Genomic DNA, 14,115 nt, shown 5'->3' with positions numbered 1-14,115 from the left:
CTGGTCTGACTTAGAAAACCCAGAGACCAAGTGCCAGATGCCTTCTCTGTCTCTTTGTTACGTTATTGTTTTGTTTTGTTTTGTTTTGTTTTGTTTTGTTTTGTTTTGTTTTGTTTTGTTTTGTTTTGTTTTGTTTTGTAAGACAAGGTCTTGCTGTGCAGCCCGGGCAGGCCTTGAACTTATCCTCCTCTTGCTTCAGCCTCTATGGTGCGGGGACTGGAATGTGAGGTTGCTAGCTTACGGGTTACTGATTACGTGCAGCACATGTGACAAACGATAAGACTTGGGAAAGTGCACCTGGCAGTCTTGGCAGTAGTGATCCTGAGGGCACGGGAGGAACAAGACTGTCCTGCTGATGCTTTCTGCCCGCCCTGTAACAACAGGCCTGCTCTGTAGACCATGTGAAGGCGTTTTGCTCTGACATACCAGTTTGTGCCCTTTCTGGGATGACACTGTCCTGTAAGAGGCTAGCACAGAAGGGTAGAGGAAATCTCTAGAGACTCAGAAAAGGGACTGCAAACCTCCTCTTGGCTCCTTCTGAAGCCACAGCTAAACCACAAAAAAAGAAATGCCAATTTGATATGGAAAGGATGTGGTTTTAGACATTCGTTGATAGTCCCTAACAACAGTCCTTTCATGAACTGCGAGAAATTAAAAACAGTCATTTCCACTCGCTATCGTCTTGACATGACAGGCCGGCGATGTTCTTAGCTTGTGCGTTTTCCTGCATTTCTTTCTTCCATGTAGCCCTGGCTGTCCTGGAACTTGCTCCAAAGACCAGGCTGGCCTCCAACTCAGAGCTCCACCTGCCCCTGCCTGCTGAGTGCTGGGGCTGAAGCCGTGTGTACCACTACAGCCTGACTCCTTTATCTCTTAGCAGTGGGCCTTGCTCAGTGGGCCTCCTCAGTATCTCTCTGCTGCCTCCTCCTTAAAGGCAGCCATCTGTACAAACTCGATGGGTGCCCTCTGTCTACACTTTAATACTCATGACACATATTTCGATTTGATATAAACGTGACATGTTGCACATAGGTTTTGAACTTTGCTTCTTTTACTTAGCTGGATGCCTTTTGCAGTTTGTTCTTACTGGCACGCCAACCCCCTTTGGTTCCTTGGAAAGTCAGTTAACATGACAGTGTTATAGATTACGTAATCCCGGCCCGATGGGTGTCAGGTTTTCTTACTTGCTTGCCTTTACGTACAATGGTGTCCCACACGGCTGTGTGTGACCTCCTTGTGGCCATGTGACTGCTTGTTTCTGATCTGGCTTGAAGGACTTCTGTATATCCAGCTCATATTGTCTTAATGCCATCTCATGCTGTCATACTGTCCGAAATGTGTCATTTGACATCTTTTTTCAACCACAGCAAGGAAATCTGTCCATGTCCTCATCGGTGCTTGGTTTGTTAGATTTTGGTCTGCTTTGTTTTCCAGGTGTGACAGGGTAAGTGTGGACTTAATCTGCGTTTCTGTGGCTCACACTAAAAATAGAGACAGGAGCCACATATCTCTGTTTAAGAGGCTGTGGGAGCTCTCTCTGGGCTGAGCAGGGTCACGATGACATTCGCCTCTGTAGCTCCTCTGGGAAACGATGGAGTGTGAGGTCGGTGTAACACCTGACTCATAGGAGGGATGGTACAATGTCTCCAGCCTGTCGGAGGCTGGAGGAAAGTTCTTATAGGACAGATGTTACTAGCTGGATGTGGTTGAACGCTCCTCACTCCACTACAGAGGAGGTAAGAGGGTTGATGTGGGTTTAAGGCTTGCCTGGGCAACATAGCAGGTTCCAGGCCACTCGTGCTCCGTAGCAAGGTTCTGACTCAAAAAAAAAAAAAATGGGAGGGAGGAAGAGAATGAGAGAGAGAGAGAGAGAGAGAGACAGACAGACAGACAGACAGACAGACAGACAGACACACACACACTAAGTCGACACCAATTGGCTCCCACCAGAATGATACAAGGAGAACCTCGTCCATGCTTTTTCCTGAGTAAAACCAAACGCTGTTAGCTTGCACTAACTGCATATGGTGTGAATGTTTGTGCTGCAGTGACAGGAAAGTCCCATCTCCAGCACAGGCTCGTGTGTATGCTGATCTGTCGTCTCCCCCTCCCCTACAAAATCCACTGTTTGAAATTTTTTCATTTGAGAAGATTTGAGTGAGACTTGCCCAAATTCTTTGCACTGAACACATACTGCTTTTGAAGCGATAAAAATGTACTTGGCTTTTAAAAGAGGCTTCGCACACAGGGACCCTGGCAATCATGAGCGATGTGAGCATGAGTCATTTACAGCTGGCTTCATGGATGGGAACCCGAGTCTGGTGATCCTGTTCCTTCAACGCCCGTGAGCTGGACAGACCTGGCTTCAAGTTCTACTACTGTTTGTTACTTAGCTCCACGAGTTCGTGAAATGTTTCTCATTGATAAAGTGTGGGGGACACTAGGCTGTCTGTATTATCTCTGTCACTGGCCTCTTGGGCCAGTGACGAGGGAACACAACGGTAGCCAGGAAGAGAAGAGGAATGGACCTATCATATGGTTCCCTTTAAAACAATGCCCCTCCCACGGGGGTGGGGGCAGTGACCTTTCACTAGGGTCCACCTCCTAAGGGTTCCATCTCCAGCATCGTAACAGGCTGGGGACTAAGGCACTGTCACATGGGCCACTGGGGGTCATTTCAAATCCAAACTGTACCGAGGTTACTCTCTGTGTGTGTCTGTTCGTGTCATGCATATGTGCATGTGTGTTTGTGTGTCTGTGGGTGTGAGAGACAGCCAGAGTTGACGCTGTGTCCACTGTAGTTGTTGAGACCAGATCTCTCACTGGAATGGCTGATGAGTTCCAGGATCTGCCTGTCCCTGTTGCTCCACAGCCCTGGGCTGGGCTCACAGATGCATGGAGCACACTTGACTTTTACATGGGTCCTGGGTATACAATCTCAGGTCTTCATGCTTGTGGAACAGGCACTGTGCCTACTAAGACACCTCCCCACCTTACTGTCAGGGTTAAATGAGACAGCCATAAAGTGCTTGCCATGTACCGGGTATCCTCCGAAATGCTTGGAAATATTAGTGGTGATAACATATGCCAGCATTTCTCTGCCTTTTCATGTTTGGGTGCAATGGCGTCACCTTTGACTGATTTCTGAGCATGAAGGCGGTGGGAAGCCACATTCCTGCAGGTATTAGAAAACAAAACCATTTACCCGCTGCTTTAGGAAGGAGCGAACCTGGTTCCCTCCCCCATGGTTGCCCAGAATTAAATGAACGGCTAGACTGGAGGCTCCCGTGTGATGTGAGCGTTGCATAGCTGCAGGCCCAGACAAGGCTAAGCAGCTGAAGCCTGTGATGTCTTTGGGAATATGGTGAGGAGTGAGGTGACCGCTTGGTTATTATCCTAAGTGTAGGCTGATAAATGGTTTGTGCTGGTATGTAATGGCTTCCTCCGTGAAGGGAGCTGCCAAGGAAATATTCACACTGGCAAGGCACTGAAAATCTTCTCTGCCTAAGAGGTTGGGAGGGTTCCAGAACTTCCCTTAGGACAGCGCTCAAACCTGTCCGAGTTTATGTTGTTGCCTTGATCTCATGCCGCAGACTCCATCACCGTGTTTACCGTGTGTGTGAGCGCTGAAAGCTATCCCAACTCCACCTACTCCGAGACCGTCATTTGTGTCCTTAGCCTGGAGAGTACTGCCAACCACTCTCTGCCAACCCACTGAGCCAGATGCTGGCACATGCCCTCAGTTCCAGGTCCCACACCGTCCACCCAACTTCCTGAGTTCACTTTAGATCCACCTCTCCTTTGTCTCTTCTACCATTGACTTAGAATTCCAGACGGTTATTCTGATTGGTTCTCCATCATTTAAAATTCTCCCAGCATCTTTTTTTTTTCCTATCGGTAGGACACAGGGCAGACTCCTTAGTGGGGCACTCTGTCCGGCTCTCTGTGAACCTCTTGTCTTTCACAGCCCTTGGTGCCTCGGAGGTGTGATCATGGCTAGGCGCAGGGGCCTGCTGGGTTCATCTTCCAGGGGAAGGCCTCCTGGCCAATCCCCTTATTCTGTCTGGGCGAATGGTTCCTGAGCACGGGTCTGTACTTGAGAACAGAACTGGAGCTCGCTCTAGAGGATTTCTATGAATCCAAGGCTAGCATGGGTTGCATAGTGAGCCTCTGTGACGAAGGAAAGGAGAGGTCAAGTAAATCAAGTTGGCTGATAACAACCAGTCAGCAGCTGCTGTTAACAATATTGCTTTTTCAGTCTGCTTGTCCTGAGAAGTAATTACTGAGGTCTCCAGGGGTAGCTATGAACTTGCCTATTTCTCTTTTTGATTCTTAGTTCTTACTTCACATATATATTTTTAACTTGATAAAGAAATTATCCATAATTAACATCCAAAATATGTTGTCTAATATCTTTACTTTTATTTGAGAAAAGTGTTGGCTTGGCAGTAAAATGAAGGAGGCCCAGTGATTTCCCATAACCATCCTACCACACAGCCACCCCCTCCTCCGCTTTCAGCCCCCACACCAGTGAGTGCAATTGGTAAACCACACTGGAACACGCCATTCATTAGCCATAGTTCAAGGCGGGCTTCACTCTCGGTGGCTTATATTCTGTGGGCTTGGACAAGAGCATATCGAGCTGTGTGTGACTATGGTGTCAGTCTTCTCACTGTCCTAAGTCTGCTGTGTTCTCTTCTCTCTCCACCCCATGCTCTGCTGTGAGAGGCATCACTGTTTAGGATTCCCGCGTCTTCTTGGAGCTGCAGTCAACTTTCCAGGGTGCTTGGTCTTTCCTGTCTGCTACTGTTCTTTGTCCTGAGGTCTGCTTCTCGGATATTAGCATAGTTCCTTTAACTTACTTTCATGTTCACACCAGACAGTTTTGTACTTGTTTCCTTTGCCATAACAAAATACCTGAGGTTGGGGACTTTATAAAGAAAAGACCTTTACCCTGCCCATTAGACCATTGGGGAGGTAAGAAAAGAGATTTGTTCAACTCACAGTGTTGGAGCCTGAGCATCTAAATACTGCATTGAGGTCTGTTCCTTACATGGGCGTATGCACAGATGTTAAGTGCTAGTTCTTGATTGGTCCTGTCTTTGGGTTTGCTTCTTAAGAGAACTTGAGCTAAAAATAACTGCTCAAAGTGAATGCAGTGGTGAGACACACTAACTCTACCATAAGTTGCACACAATATGCACACTATACAATGACAGTGACAATGACTACTACTACTATTATTATTTTAATGACAAGATCTGGTCATATTGTCCAGGCTCCAGAAGATGTTCATAGGCACCTTCCCACTACTGACCAGAATGTAGAGCCCCATGGTCCCCCACTCCTGAGAGGTCACCATAAGGATGGCAAATACTTGTGGACACCAATCAACATAGCCCTGGACCCCTGTGCTCAGTGGGTTCGCCTGTCTCAGCTCTAATAACCAAGACCATAGGTGTTCTCTGCAGTACCCAGTTAAATGCAGTCATCTTTAAGTCCAGGGTTTCAGTAGAATTGTTTCCAAGTATCAAAGTAGGCTTGTTAGGGGAATAAGACACTTCCCATTCATTCTTTAGCTATGCACTTTTTTTTTGAAAGAAGGGTTGTTCTTCATTGAGGGAAGCCTCCCCCAATGTAATAGACATCAGAGAACCAACTAGACCAGCAGAGACCCTGACAATGCTGGTACCTAAGTGCCTCTCTCTTGGTCCTTTAAGACCGAGACTCATGACTTTGAAAGTTTTCTTTTTACATAGTATTATTAATGAGAAGAATTCTAACTCTGTTTATCTGAAGCATTGGCTGATCATATTGCCAATGGTGGGAATCTTAATATCTTAATCAGTTCTCTTCCCTGGGCAAGTTATATGAAGAGAGCCTTTGACTTGGTGGTATTTAAAACTACAGAAACTTTCTACATCTCCATATGGAAGGGGACCCTCCTTTCTTAGACTGAAAATTTAGGCATAACTTTTAAAAAATGTGTGTGTGTGTGTGTGTGTGTGTGTGTGTGTGTGTGTGTGTGTGTGTGTGTGTGTCTGTAGGACAGAAAACAACCGGAGGCACCATCATGAGAAACAGCATCCACCATATTTGAGAATGGCCCCTCATTGGCCTGTGGCTCACTAGACTAGACAAGTTGTCCAGTGAGCTTCAGGGATCCTTTCTCCCCCTCTTCATGCTATGATGTCCAGTGCATTCCCCATCGTGTCCCAGAGTCATACATGTATTCCAGAGACTAGATTCAGTTCATCATGCTTGCAAGGCAAACGTGGCTTACCCAAGGAGCCATCTTCCACGTATATATTTTAATTAATTAATTTTTAAAATCTTACAACCCATTATCTTCATGGTCCGTGTGTGTGTGATATATGTGTGTAGTGCAATGTGTGATTGGGTGTGTGTGTGTGGTGTTCATGTGCTAACAGTGCACCCGTGGAAGTCAGAAGACAGCCTCAAGTGTCAGGCCTTGCCTTCTACCTTGTTTGAGACAGTTTTTGTTTTTCCATGCTTAGGGTGCCAGGCTAGCTGAGCCTTAAACACAAGTCTTTAAAAGGGGATGGGAAGATGGCTCGGTTCTGGAAGTGTCTGCATTGAGAACAGGAGGCTCCAAGTCCAGTCCCCAGGGCCCTGTTTGTAACCCCAGAACTGGGTAGGTGGAGACAGGACTATCCTTGGGGTTTGCTGGCTAAGCCAGCCTAGGTTAGTCAATGAGCCCCAGATCCCAGGGAGAGGTGCTCTCAAAAACCAAAGAGGAGGGCTGGAGAGATGGCTCAGTGGTTAAGAGCACCGACTGCTCTTCCCAAGGTCCTGAGTTCAAATCCCAGCAACCACATGGTGGCTCACAACCATCTGAAACGAGTCTGATGCCCTCTTCTGGTGTGTCTGAAGATAGCGACAGTGTAATCATAATATATAATAAATAAATAAAATATTTAAAAAAAAAAAAAAACCAAAGAGGACGTTGACCTCTGAATGTGCACGTCTCCCCTTCAAAATAGATCCCTTCAAAATAGATCCTTAGGAACCCAAGCAAACACCGAGAAACTCCTTTAGTCAGGCTCAGAAGTTATCCCTTCCTCCTCCTGTGTCCCCGTCCATCCACAGTCTCTCCTGCTCCTCCTCTGGGTGCACCTACCTGTATGTGGGCATCTCTTAGCACTTCTATGCGTCTGCCTTGCTTTTTCAATTCTTCAGTTTGGATATTTTATCCCGACGTGTCTTCATTTCTTTGGCTAAGTCTGATCTGCTTTGAAGTGTGCATCCTCTAGGCTAATGTAAGTTAATCACATTTTTTCAATTGTTGAATTTCCATTTGATTCTTTTTATAGTCTCATTATGAGAATGTTCAAAACCCTTTAATTTCTTAAACGTATTATTTATTGTTATGTCAAAGTACACACCTAAGAATACCTTCCCTGAATGCCATTTGACCCTGTTTCTGTTCTCACTTGCTTTTCAGCCAAGGAGTCCCTAGTATTTATTTTCTTTCTTTGTTTTGTTGTGAGACAGTACCAGTATAAAAGCCTGGCTCTGGCTGATGTTCTGTTTCTAGAAGACAGAGGGGCTGGAAGCAGGTTTCCCTAATGTACTTGGGGTCAGAGCTGAGTTAAGGCTCACCTTCGTTCTTAGAGACACGGGTCTGTCTCTTGTCACCATTATCCCTAGGGAACAACCCTATGAGGGTATTCCTGATTAGACGCCTGAATCCTACTTGCCTCCCCTGCCCCCAGCCCTGGAACTCTGAGGATGTTAAAAGTTCTGCTGACTGTGTTAGCCATGTTACCCCTCCATTTTGAGACAGTTGCTTATCCAATAGAAAAAGTTAAGGTATGAGTGGAAATGCTTTTCCTTAGGTTTTTCCCTATCTGGATATTGACCTGCAAGTTTTCACTCTTGTGGATGCTTTCCAATATCTTAAGAGAGGATTAATTACAACAACAACAACAACATCAAAAATCTCACTTTGCAGCCCAGGCTGCCTTGAATTTGTAATCCTCTTGACTCTGCCTTCTAAGTATTGGAATTAACAGGTGTGGACACGACCATGCTCAGAATCCAAAGGATTAATTTTTTTATAATTCTTTTTCAGTTCTTAGCAACAGGACCTGTGTAAAATAACTTACCCCATTGTTTTCCAAAGTTAAACTGTGTCTAAGAGTCATTTTTTGTTTTTAAAGATTTTTATCATTTACATACGTGTGTCTGTGTGTCTGTGCACTTGAGTGCAGTGCCCACGGAAGCCAGAACGGGCATCACATACCCATGGAGCTGTAGTCGCAGGAATTTGTGAGCCACCCAAGCTGCTAAGTCATCTCTCCAACCTGCTAGGCACGGCTTGTGGTGTATCTAGTGCTATGTGCACTATGAGGCCCTGGTGTGGGCAAGAACACTGGAGGCGTTTTTATACATGTCTGCTGTCACATCTAGCCAGAGGGTAAGTGGCAGTCCGGATTGGCACCATGGTATGGCTTTGCTTACTTCGGTCACAGCGTGTGTTGCTTGCCCTGTTTTAAGTCATTTGCCTGTGGCTGTCATCTCCCTCGAACATGTCTTTTACAGCACCCCATGTTGTCTCGTTCAGTTCACCTGGCAAAGGTCCCTGCAGAGGCCCCTTCCTTAACAAGGGTGCCTTGAGTCACATACTAACGCTGAGGCTGGTGTCCGTGTTCAGTCATCTACCTTCCCAAAGTCCCGCTAATACACGCACTCCATCTCCTGCCTCCATCAGGGTTCCAAACACGCTCTTCTAGTGGGAGAGGGGCCTCTACCCAGACTCTGAACAGGGTCACCTTAAGTCAGAAGACACACAGACTGAGGCACAGCCTGTCAAGCCATGGTGAGGGGCGTATGCCTTAGACCCGTGGGCCCAGGATTGGCTAGTGAAGGCGGGAATAGGTCATCTCAGGCTTTTTCTTCCAGTTCCTTTACATGTAATGTTAGAGCACACTAGATGGGTGAAGTCAGGAAGCCTTAGGGCATTACACGAAGTCAACACATACAGCCCCATAATTTTCATTAATAATCGATAAAAATGTTCACTATATGTCTGTCTGGACTGAATTCAGGCCCTTTGTCTGTACAGTGGACATAAAAAAACCTTGTTCTGTTTACTCCATAGAACTGGCTCCTCACATGTGTGCACACCCATACACATATATTTCATACACACACATACATATATATACACATACACTTCACACATGCATACATACACATATGCATCTTATACACATACATGCCCAGAAACACAAATAGAGGTGAGAAAAGAAAAAAAGAACTTTAATGCAAAAATAAGTACAAATAATACAAATTACCTTATTAATACCATGTTTCTCTGTCCTAGTGAAAGGACCCAAGACCCAAGGTCTGCTATTCATTCATTCATTCATTCATTCATTCATTCATTCATTCATTCTTATAATGCTCATACTAGGCACTGTACTAGGTATATTCTTGAAAACAGAAATACACCATAGGCAAGTAAAAAATAGGAATACAATCTACATTCTTGAATTTTGTATAGGACTGGTGTTTTCTTAAGTATAAACATGTCAATGAAGATGGGTAGCACTCTGCATATATATATGTATATATATATGTATGTGTGTATATACATATATGTATATACACACACACACACACACGAATGAAATAGTAATTTGGGGGGTTTCCTGAGATAGAGGCCTTGAACTCATGACCCCCCCCCACTTCAGTCTCCTAAGTTCTGTGACTGAAGGCCTGTGTTACCACACCCAACTTGTCTGCTAATATTTTTGGTGTTTTGGTGCCAGAAGCTGAGCTCAGGTCCTACCTGAGCGAGTGCCTACCATCTGACTACACCCCGGACTCTTCCTATTTTTATCTTTTTCCTCCTTGTAAGACATGATCTATTTCATGCATTCATTTGTTTATTCGCTTATTTATTTTGTGTCAACACGTGTACAGTGTTTGTGTATGTAGGTACACAAGTGAAAGTGTGTTCATGTGTATGATATGCATGTGGAGTTAGAGAACAGCCCTGGGTTCTGTTTCCCAGGAGTTGTCTGCCTTGTTTTTTTGTTTTTTGTTTTTTTTTTGTTTGTTTTTTTTTTCTCGGAGCTGGGGACCGAACCCAGGACCTTGCGCTTCCTAGGCAAGCACTCTACCACTGAGCTAAATCCCCCAACCCCGTCTGCCTTGTTTTTGAAGACAGGGTCTCTCATTGACTTGAGTCTTGATGACTGGACTACGGCTTTTAAGTGTGCCTCATCTTCTCGCCTTTCCAGTATTCGAACCAACCCTCACCCGGGCACTGAGGTAACCCCTGACCGTGAAGCCAGCCTCTGCTCCAGTGCTGGTGCTTTGATTGGTTTGGTTTGGTTTGGTTTTTGAGACGTGGTTTCTCTGGATATCCAGAACTGTCTCGGGACTTGCTCTGTAGTCCATGATCTGTCTGCCTCTGCCTCCTGAGTACTGGGATTAACGTTAACACCTTCCTGATAACTTTCTGACAGTGAAATACCTCATTTAAAATTTTGAAGAGGGAAGACTGTGTTTCTAGCACAACATAGTTTTAGAATCAGAAGTTTTTACATAGTTGATGGGAGAAAGGCTTGTTTCTGGCATGTTCACTCTTTCTCTCTTTCTCCCTCTCCCTTCCCCCTCCCCCATCCCGGAATGAAACTGTCTACCCATGTTTCGGGGTCATAGACTATTTCTTTCTTCCTTCCTTCCTTCCTTCCTTCCTTCCTTCCTTCCTTCCTTCCTTTCTTTTTTTTAACGGCTATCTTGGCACCTGTGAGGAACCCTGATGAGGACTCTCTTGGGTTGTGTTGTGTTGTAGCCCAAAGGTCATAGAGACAAACCATACAGGAGCACTTACACGAAGCATCTCCTTCCCACTCCTCTGTTGATGGGAGATGACAAAGCTTCAAGATTGTGGCTTATGACAGTCACAAGGCGATACCTCCCTCGTGTTCTTACAGTCCACACAGACTGCAGAAGACGTAGGTGTGCGCCCCCACCCCCACCAAGCAAGCTGCGAATTCCACAGCAGCAGACACTGGCTGGAGGCTGTACTGTCAGATCCGGAATGTTCTATCTACCTGTCTGGAATTACAGTCTGATCAACCTTGTAGATGGTGGACATGACAACCCCTAAGGCAGCTCCCCACCCCTGCAAGTCTTCCAGAAGTTCCTGGTTTCTTTCCTCTTTTGTTTGTTGGTTTTCGAGACAAGGTGTCATTCCCGGAACTAGTAGGCCAATCAGGATTCCAACAACTTCCTACCTCTGCCTCTCCCTGTTGTGATTTATGGCTTGCAGGTCCCCAGGCCCGCCTGATTTTTCTCGGCACTTCTTATAAATCAGGGTTCCCATAGCCTAATGGATGACTATGTTTGATTAATTTGTCCCATCAGATTGTAGGGTGCAGACATAGGAATTCCTGGTTTGTTGTTAAACATATCATAAAGGCTGCAAATGAAGAAATGGACGAGCTGTGGTGTCAGGGCAAGGACAGAAGACCCTCCCTAGGGCTCGCACCCTGCCCAACTTCCCACCTGTTTATCAGGGCAGGTCACCTAAGCCTGTCCTTTGAATTACTGGGGAGACTTCATGAGTAAGTGTGAGGAAATTGAAGGTTCCAGTAGCAGCTTGACATTCCTTCTTTATGGGCAAGACTCTTCTGGAAAGGGGTATAACCTACTCTCTGTCAGGGAAGGTCAGAGAAGTTCCTTATGGCCAGCTAAAGGCAGGAGAACATTAAAGTCTCTGCAGTAGGCCATGGATAAGGAGTTGTGGATCAATAACCACGGCAAAAAAACCAATACATACATCCTAGCACAACACATAGCCACATGCTAGACTCTAGTTTTATGGGACCCTGTGAGGCAGGTCATCTACATGGGGTCCTTCCTTTCTTGCTACTGTTAAGGAAACTCCATGGCTTCAGTGAGTTCCTGTTTAAGACCCAAGGGCCAGCCCATGGCTGTCTCTGCCCTACGTCACACACCATGTGAACGTTTGGTTGGTTCCATTTGGAGTCTAGGAAAGCTGATTGCCAGCCACTCATGTTCCGCTGTCCGTGTTGACACAGACTGGAATCACACTGGAGACTGACAGTTAGAGTGTCTACATTTGTAGTAGACATTTCAAATCTTATCTTTTAAAACAAGTCTCCTGTAGCCCAGGGTGGCATCAAAATTCTGATCCATTTGCTTCTGGCTCTCAAGAGCTAGGGTTATGTGTGTTTTCCTCCATGTCTGGCATGTAGTAGAAATCTTCACCCAACAAAAGCACCGAATAGGACCATTAAAGAAAAATCAGTGTTTTTTTTTTTTTTTTAAAGAAATTAAAAAAAAACAAGTATTCAATATATAACAGAAAGAATTAGGACTCTCTCTTTGCAGAAGTGAGTAAAGGATGTGGTGTGTGCATCATCTTGGCATTGAGAGGCAGAGGCAAGAGGATCTCCAAAACTTGGAGGCTAGGTGCTCTACGACGTACCGGATTCCAGGCCAGCCATGGCTGCCTAGCTAGATCCTATCCCAGATGAAATGACGTTCCACAGTCTGGGGATGCTGAGTGCCTGCTTAGCTTGCAGAACACCAAGTACCACACAACACCAGGCCTAGTGGTGCACTCCTGTAAAATTTAAGGTTATCTTCAGCTCCACAGTGAGGCTAGCTCGGGACATATGAGGTGTCAGTCGACTCAAGCAATGAGCAGTGTGTGTGCTCTCTTCAGTGCACCGTGAGGGAAGCAGATCAATTGGATAAGAAGGGAATCAGGAAGAGGAGCAAGCATGGGATCCAGTGTCAACATTGAAGAAAACATGATGTGATTTAAAGTGGATTTTTAACTTATTGGAAAATAGCAAAGCGTCTTCCTTAAAAGGTAGCAGCCAGGCATGGTGGCATAATCAGAGGCAGAGATGGGGATTGCCTGGTCTACCGAGTGAACTCTGGACCAGCCTGGGCTACAGAGTGAGAGCCTGATCTGGTCTAGTGTGAATGAGTAGCTTTTTTAAAAAGTTTAACCAATGTGTAGCCAAGTATAGTGGCTCATAGATGTGATCCAAACGTTTGGGAGGTAGACGAGGGAGACCGGAGGGTCAGGAGTTCATGGTCCTGAGCTACATGGTAAGGCAGGGATGAGCCTTAGCCACTTGAGATCCCATCTAAACACAGACACACAGACACAGACACATGGGCACACCCAAACACAGAAACTCCCTATAAGAACAAAGGAAACCTCAGTAACCTGTGTTGAATGTCACTTCTCTCGAGGCTCCAGTCACACAACGGCTTAGCAAACACCAGAAACACCCTAAAGCAGTAGGAGAAAGAGAGATGTAAGTGAACTGTCTTTATTCTATTATATTTTTCACGTCAAGCATTTAAATTCTAAATACATGATCTCACAAAAGGTACAAAAGTATCCCTGGAATGAGGAAGGGACTAGGCGCTCAGAGGGATGGCGTGGGGCTACGCTTCCCCCCTTTCTGAGGTGCTGTGACGTCATGGGAGGCAGGACTGCTTTCACAACAGACAGCGTTAATCTCTATAAGCAGAACACCTAAGCTCAGGGAACTGACCGCTTGGCGTGCAGGTGCCCCCCCACCCCGCACCCCCCCACCCCCCTGACAACTCCCCCCTCCCCTGGCCAACTCTCTCCCTCCCTCCCCCAACTCCTGCCCGCCTGCCTGCTCTGCTGTGCTGTTTCCCTGGGGAAGATCTCTGGGTGTAATTTGTTTTGGATCACTGTGGGAAGTTCTAGGCTAGCAGAGCGAGTGCATGTAATACCCTCAAAAGCCAACCAAACAAAAACCAAAACCGCTTTAATTTGATTTGAATACCATTCGTTTGGCTGAGCGGTTGGGTGTTGAAAACGACCATCTTTTCCTCTTGACACATGACACCACTTCTTCCAGAGCAGGGAAACTCCTTGTTCCTTTCAGGTCTCTCTTCCTCTTCCTCTCTCCCTTTTCCTGTCTACCTCCTCAGGGGTGGCAGCCTGTGATAGGTTTTAAAGATTGTGCTCTTGGGGAAAACACGGAGGAGAGAGCAGTGGCAGTGATTAGACAGGGAAATTAAGCACTAGCCTCAAGGCTGCCTCGCAGTCTTCACAGT

At 46.0% G+C, this 14,115-nt stretch overlaps 1 protein-coding gene and 1 non-coding gene across 3 annotated transcripts in view; both read left to right on the top strand.

Annotated features, from left to right (window-relative positions):
* The window catches only part of Cryl1 (crystallin, lambda 1), a 118,955-nt gene that overhangs the window by 66,350 nt on the left and 38,490 nt on the right, over window positions 1-14,115 (top strand). The window contains exon 1 of one of the 2 annotated variants that reach the window (XM_087585251.1): window positions 1,491-1,736. The exons of the other annotated variant lie outside the window; for it this stretch is intronic. Coding sequence (XP_087441377.1) covers window positions 1,641-1,736 — 96 coding nt within the window. The 5' untranslated portion in view covers window positions 1,491-1,640. Of the gene's footprint in view, window positions 1-1,490; window positions 1,737-14,115 lie in introns of those variants that run through there. 2 annotated transcript variants of the gene reach the window in all.
* On the top strand, window positions 433-551 carry LOC120097273 (small nucleolar RNA SNORA26). The gene has a single exon (XR_015639184.1). It is a non-coding gene; the product is annotated as a small nucleolar RNA SNORA26 (small nucleolar RNA).

This window comes from Rattus norvegicus, chromosome 15 (assembly GCF_021556685.1).
Source record: "Rattus norvegicus strain SHRSP/BbbUtx chromosome 15, alternate assembly SHRSP_T2T, whole genome shotgun sequence".
Classification (NCBI taxonomy): domain Eukaryota; kingdom Metazoa; phylum Chordata; class Mammalia; order Rodentia; family Muridae; genus Rattus; species Rattus norvegicus.
The sequence above is the reverse complement of the archived record's forward strand: the minus strand, read 5'-3'. Positions and strand labels throughout refer to the sequence as shown.